Source organism: Microtus ochrogaster, chromosome 2 (assembly GCF_000317375.1).
Source record: "Microtus ochrogaster isolate Prairie Vole_2 chromosome 2, MicOch1.0, whole genome shotgun sequence".
NCBI lineage: Eukaryota > Metazoa > Chordata > Mammalia > Rodentia > Cricetidae > Microtus > Microtus ochrogaster.
Window position 1 is genome coordinate 56,380,470 of NC_022010.1, and position 7,283 is coordinate 56,387,752.

Consider the following 7,283-nt stretch of genomic DNA (forward strand, 5'->3'; position numbering starts at 1 on the left):
AAGCTAGAGAGAGCAGTAGGGCAACTAGTCACAGGGAAGAGAAGAGGGCAAGACCAAGGGAAAGCCCACATGTTCCATGTGAATGGATGACGTTTACATGGGTATCTCAGAATGCAGAGAAGTAGAAAGGTACAGACGGATGTGTCTTCTCGATTTGCCAACAACATGAGGAAAATAACCCAGGAAAAGTTGTAAGACTTAATCAGATACCACAGCTGAACATGTAGTATATAGTCAAAAGTCCTGTTTTAAATTGGACAAGAAAGTAGATCTGAACACCAGACACATGGCCCCAAGCATGCTTGCAGAACCCATGGACAGCAGGCCAGTGTAACCATTCATAGGTTATAGGGATAGGGCTTTCCATCCTTTCTCCATGGGCTTAGCACAAGTGTGGGTGTATCCACGAAAATCCCAGAATCTGCTGGTGAGGGGTTGATGGTAGCAGGCCAGACAGGGGGATCCATGCCCCTGTGGTGAAGGTTGAACTTTGCTGACTTAGAGGAGAAGGGTTAGCTTCTTAGCCTCACAAACACTTAAGGCTATTTTCTCATTTTATCTGAAAATATTGCATTGTTTTTCAGGCTACTTAGAATATGATCATCCAGAAATTGCTGTCACTATGAAAACCAAGGAGGAGATTAATGTCATGCTCAATATGGCTAGAGAAATTGTCAAGGCTTTCCGGTCCAAAGGAATTCTACATAAAATGGAAGATACTGAAATTAACAAGGTAAGATGGTATATTTTCAGAGGAATCGTTTAGTTTTGTGACATCAAAGAATGAGAATGGAGATATTAAAAGCTTTAGACCTTTAGTGCTCTCTGAAAATGAAGTTTGTACAAACTCAGACTACAGTGTTGGAGCTTCCCAAGATTAAGATACTCACAAAAAGTTTCCAAAGAATGTACACAAAGAAAAAGAACCTAAGTGCTTCACTATAAAAATCATACTAAACAGATCAAAAATAACACAATAATTACTGGAAACTGTAAGTGTTCAGAAAAGGCAAACAGAAAAAATGTCAAAATGGCATAAACAAATCTTGTGGGGAACAAGTAAGTTGGGTGTAGATATAAAATCTTAAAGAAAAAATTAAAGAAATTACCTCAACTTTAGATTAAGCTCTCCAAAAAAAAAGAAAAAGATGAGCAGAATGGTTAAAACAACACCATCAAGCAACATGCTATTTATGGAAAATAAGGAAGTTGGACCTTTACCTAAAACCATGCTGAGAAAATTACTCAAAATGCATCAACAGCCTAGAAATAAAACTTAAAACCGTAATACTGAAAGAAGAAAACATAGAGCTAAAATTCCATTACCAACTAGGCTGATTTCTTGGAATTAATGCCAAGAACACATGCAAAAATAGACCAAAAAAAGAAAAAAAGGAAAAAGAAAAGAAACAACATTTTTAAAATGTGTATCATATTATTACATACTAAAAAATGTGACCTGTGAAGTGAGGCTATATTTTCAATCTATACATTTAAGATATTGATATGTAGATAATTTTCCTAAAACTAATAAAACATGATTTTTCTTTTTTTTTGACTAAAACATGATTTTTCAAACAACAAAAAATTTAAAACAGATCTGAAAAGACATCCAAATGACCCAAATAAGCATGTAGAAATTTGTCTAATATCAGTGATTCCCAGGGATATGAAAGTCAAAATATATAAGACAATAAGTAGAAATGAAATCAGGTTTTGTATTCAGCAGAATGAGAACACTGACTCAGGAAAACATGAATACCATGTAGAGGAAACAGAATCCCTATGTGCCACTTGTCACACTATAGAAGGGCAGGCCTCTCTGGGAATAATACTGAATTCTCATAGTACCTTAACATTGCCAGTTTGACTCACAGTTTTCCTAGACATACACTCAAAGGTAGGGAACTGTTTCTTTAAGAGAGATTTCTACATTTATATTCATAGAAACAATATGCACAGTATCTTCCAGATAGAGACTAACAATTATGCAATATGTGCCCTGTGTATAGAATTGAATATACTCAGTCTTAATAAAAAATAAATAAAAGCTAGCCATGGGTAGATGAACATTGAAGATAGCTAAATGACCCAGTCACAAACATGCAGTCCACATAAAACATCACAAAATGAAGAGTTCTGGAGGGAAATGGTGACAACTTCACAATATAGATATAGTTAGTACTACCACAGAGTGCTTAAAAGTATCTAACTTAGTGAAGATACACTTTATATATTTTAGCTTGGAGAAAGAGAACAGTGGGGATCTGTCTATTATACTAGATGTTTAGATGTGCTATAATAATAAAATAATGATAAATTACCCTAAAAGGGAAAAATGAATGAATAAATCACACTTGGGTTCAGTGGCAAACCGGCAAACCTGAATGCAAACAGTATTCTAATGTAAAACTGATATTGAAAATTTGGTAGAAATGACAGATTACTCAACAAATGATTCAAAATCTATGTAAAAATAACTATTAAACTATAAGATCACTGATTTAGGCTTCCCCTCTGTAGATATGTGAATATGTTTTACTACCATTGGTTAATAAATGAAGCTGCTTCAGCCTATAGCAGGTCAGAATATAATCAGGTTGGAAGAGATATATAGAGAGAGAATAGGCAGAGTCAGAGATATGCCATGTAGCTGCTGAAGGAGAAAGATGCTCATGGGAATGTGCCAGAACCATGATGGTAAGCCACTACCTCATGGTATTGCACAGATTAATGGAGATGGGTTGATTTAAAATATAAGAGCTAGCTAGCAATACACCTAAGTGATAAGCCAAGCAATATTTCAATGAATAGTATGGGCAACCAGAAATGAATGAACAGCCTCTGCCTACAAATCACTATAATGCTACATATTGATTTCTTATTCGTTATGTGGAAAAACCTTGCTAAAGCACTTATTGCAAAGCCCATATCTTCTAAGTAAAAAGTTAAGTAGATAACACCACATAGAATGTAAAATTTTGCACATTGAAATGTACTACTCACCTTGGTAAAGACAGTGAGGGAAAGCTGGCCCAGGAACCAACCCAGCTACCAGCCAGGCCCACAACCAGGGCTGAGTTAGCTCTCCTCAACACCCATCTCATCTATGAACCATTGGAACTTCTGAAAGGGACAAACCTTCAGATTCAAAACAGCAGGAAATCGATGACATAGGGCAACAACAGGATAGCAAAGAGGAACCCCAATGAGAGACCATTATTGATAATGCAGCAGAAGCAAGCAGCCTTAAACAAGACCAATGACTCATGGCATTGGATACTTACAAGTAAAGATGATTGAACTAAAGAGTAAATAAACTGTGTGTGTAAATGGGCCACACTACAGCTTCCACGATGAGAGTCTTCTCTTTGGTTGTTGTTGGTTGGTTGGTTTGGGTTTGGGGGTTTTGATTTCCTTTTAAATTTTGTCTTGGGGGAAGGTTCCATGGGCTGGGGCGGATTTGAGGGGATGGGGAGTTAAGTGGGACTGGGATACATGTGTGAAATCCACGAAGAAACAATAAAAGCTAAATGTACTGAAAGTGAGATAGCAGACAGCACAGTGAAGAAGACAACATTTATAACCAAAATTACCAAGTAATGAAAGAAAGAATCCCAGAATGTGTCAGTGCCACACCCAAGGAAATAAGAGTCATTGAATAGCTTAGGGAGAACCCAATTTTTAATTTTCCACTTCTTTCCACGTCCTCCATCTGTGTGTCTTGTCTGTCCCTAACATGTTCTTAATATGTATTGAACTGTACAAAAAACACAACATGAGAAAGGAATGAGGAATCTCTTAATCATTTTTGTCAGAGTTTGCAAGGAAAAAATTTACCTTATGACCCCTAATGACAAAAATAGCATTTAAAAGCCAGAAACAGATGTTATTGAACTATAGCCAAGGGTTGCTTACAACCTTTACAGTGGGTGCTTTGTTTACTTTAAGGTTGTTTTCAACTTATTGACTGCTTTCAGCAAATGGTTACCATGGAATGCATTATTTTGGATCAGGAACATGGAAGAATATCTAATTTAAGGGTAAAGTTTAGTTTTAGATTAGATTATAAAATCTTAGATTTAGATTAGATTATAAAACTGTTTATCGTAGATTATAAAACTGATTACATGTAAAATCCAAGGCATAGTAAAGCTGGATATGTTGTTTCTTAAAGGCAGATTAAACTTATACCAACTGAGTACGCAGGACAGATTGAGTACATTGTTTAGGTCTCAAGGCATATTATTAATTTGGATGCAAGGTGCAGCCAAAGTTTAGTTTCTGAAGGTGAGAGGTGTTTTCAGAAAAAGCTATTTCCACACAGTGTTCCCATAAAGAGAAAGGGCAGAAACTCCTACAGAAGGCTGAATAGGAACTGAAACCGGTGCAGATATTAAAAGAATATTTGTTAATGGCTATTTTTAAGATATAATAAAACATATCTAATAACAAAGAATACATATTATCTCTGTACTCTTTAAGAAATAGAAATTGGAGCCAGCCACCTAGGCCAGAGCAGGCCTGAAGGGGTGAGCTCCATGGGACCTGGAACAAATCCAGACCAGGGACATTTGTGGAGGCAGGACTGAGCTGGGCCAGAGCAGGCCTATAATGGCAAACTCCACAGGAACAGGACTGAGCCAGTGACCTAGGCCGGAGCAGGCCTGAGACAGTAAACTCTGCGTGAAGGGGAGCAGATCCAGACCAGGCTCATTTATGGAAACAGGACTGAGTCAGCAACCTAGGCCAGAACAGACCTGAGACAATGAATGTTATGAGGAGAGAAGGCCTGTTTTTGGTCCCTCCAGGCTAGCTTACAACCGTAATAATCACACAGAAATTATATTAATTAAATCACTGCCTGGCCCATTAGGTCTAGCCTCTTATTAACTAACTTTCACATCTTGATTCAACCCATTTCTAATAATCTGTATGTCACCACGAGGTCGTGGCTTACCAGGAAAGATTCAGCATATCTGATCTACGTCTGTCTCAGGCAGGAGATTCATGGTACCTTCCTGTCTGTCCTGGCTAACAAATTGGATAAGAAAACAGAATCCATCCTTCTGCTGCATATAAAAAACTATAAGAAACACACCTCAACATCAACAACAGACATCACCTCAGAGTAAAGGGTTTGAACCTAAGAAACAAGTGGGTATACCTACCCTAATATCTAACAGAATAGACTGTAAACTAAAATCAATCAAAAGAGGCAAAGAAAGACATTTCATATTAGTCACAGGAAAAATCCATCAAGAGGAAATCTCAATACTGAACATCTATACCCCAAATACAAGGACACCCTCATATGTAAAAGAAATACTTATAAAGCTTATCATACATTAAACTCCACAAACTAATAGTGGGAGACTTCAACCCTCCACTCTCACCACTGGACAGGTTAGTCAGACAAAAAAAATGAACAGAGAAATAAGGGAATTGACAGATGTTATGATTCAAATGGACTTAACAGACATCTACAGAATATTCCATTCAAGCAAAAAAGAATATACCTTCTTCTCAGCACTCCATGGAACTTTCTAAAAAATTGACCATATATTCGGTAACAAAACAAACATCAACAGATACAAAAAAGTTGGAATAACCCCATAAATCTTAATGGATCACCATGACTTCAAACTAGAATTCACAGCAGCACTAATTCCAGAAAGCAGACAAACACAAGGAAATTAAACAATGCTCACCTGAATCATCAATTTGTCAAGGAAGAAATAAAGGGAGAAATTAAAGACTTCCTAAAATTCAATGAAAATGACCACACAACATACCCAAATTAATGGGACACAATGAAAGCAGTGTTAAGATGAAAGTTCGTAGCACTAAATGCCTACATAAAGAAGCTTGGAAAATCCCACACTAGGAAATTAACAAAACATTTGAAAACATTAGAACAAAAACTCACCCAAGAGAACTAGATGGCAGGAAATAATCAATTTGAGACCTGAAATCAACAAAATAGAAACAAAGAAAACAACACAAAGAATAAATGAGACAAATAGTTGGTTCTTTGAGAAAATCAGCAAAATAGAAAACCTTTATTCAAACTAACCAAAAGGCAGAAAGAGAATATTCAAATTAACAAAATCAGAAATGAAAATGGGGACATAATAACAGACACAGAAGAAATCCAGAGAATTAGTAGGTCATATTTTCAGAAACCTGTATTCCACAAAATTGGAAAACTCAAAGGAAATGGACAACTTTCTAGATAAATATCACTTACCAAAATTAAATCAAGACCAAATAAGCAAATTAAATAGACCTATAACTGCTAAAGAAATAGAAACAGTCATCAAAAGTCTCCCAACCAAAAAAGCCCAGGACCAGAGGGTTTCAGCACAGAATTCTACAAGATTTTCAAAGAACTAATACCAATACTCCTCAAATTGTTTACACAATAGAAACAGAAGGAACATTGCCAAACCCTTTTTATGAGGCTACAATTACCCTGATCACAAACCACAGAAAGACATTACTAAGAAAGAGAATTACAGACCAATTGTACTCATGAACATTGATACAAAAATACTTAATGAAATACTGGCAAATAAAATCCAAAAACATCATCCACCATGATCAAGTCAGTTTTATACCAGAGATGCAGAATGGTTCAACATACAAAAATCTGTCAACATATTCTACCATATAAACAAACTGAAAACTGAAAACCACATGATCATCTCAGATGCTGAAAAGACTTTCAACAAAATACAACATCCCTTTATGATAAAAGTCTTGAAGAGAACAGGGACACAAGAAACATACATAAACATAATAAAGGCAATATACAGCAAGCCAATAGCCAGCATCAAACTAAATGGAAAGAAACTCCCAGAGATCTCACTGAAATCAGGAACAAGACAAGGTTGTCCATTCTCTCCATGTCTATTCAATATAGTTCTTGAGGTCCTAGCTAGAGCAATAACACAACAAAAGACGATCAAGGTGATACAAATCAGAAAAGAAGTCAAACTCTCACTATTTGCTGATGATATCATAGTTTACATAAGTGACCCCAAAAATTCTACCAAGAAACTTCTACAATTCATAAACACTTTCAGTAATGTAGCAGGATACAAGATTAACTCAAGAAAATCAGCAGCCCTCCTTACACAGATAATAAATGGGCTGAGAAAGAAATCAGAGAAACATCACCCTTCACAATAGCCACAAATAGCATGAAATATCTTGGAGTAACTCTAATTAAACAAGTGGAAAATTTGTACGACAAGAACTTTAAATCTTTGAAGAAAGAA

The 7,283-nt window shown here is 36.1% G+C and overlaps 1 protein-coding gene across 1 annotated transcript in view; it reads left to right on the forward strand.

The window, feature by feature from the left end:
* The window catches only part of Slc9c1 (solute carrier family 9 member C1), a 75,323-nt gene that overhangs the window by 49,537 nt on the left and 18,503 nt on the right, over window positions 1-7,283 (forward strand). The window contains exon 20 of the mRNA XM_005345026.3: window positions 585-733. Within this exon, the coding sequence (XP_005345083.1) occupies window positions 585-733 (149 nt within the window). The remainder of the gene's footprint in view (window positions 1-584; window positions 734-7,283) is intronic.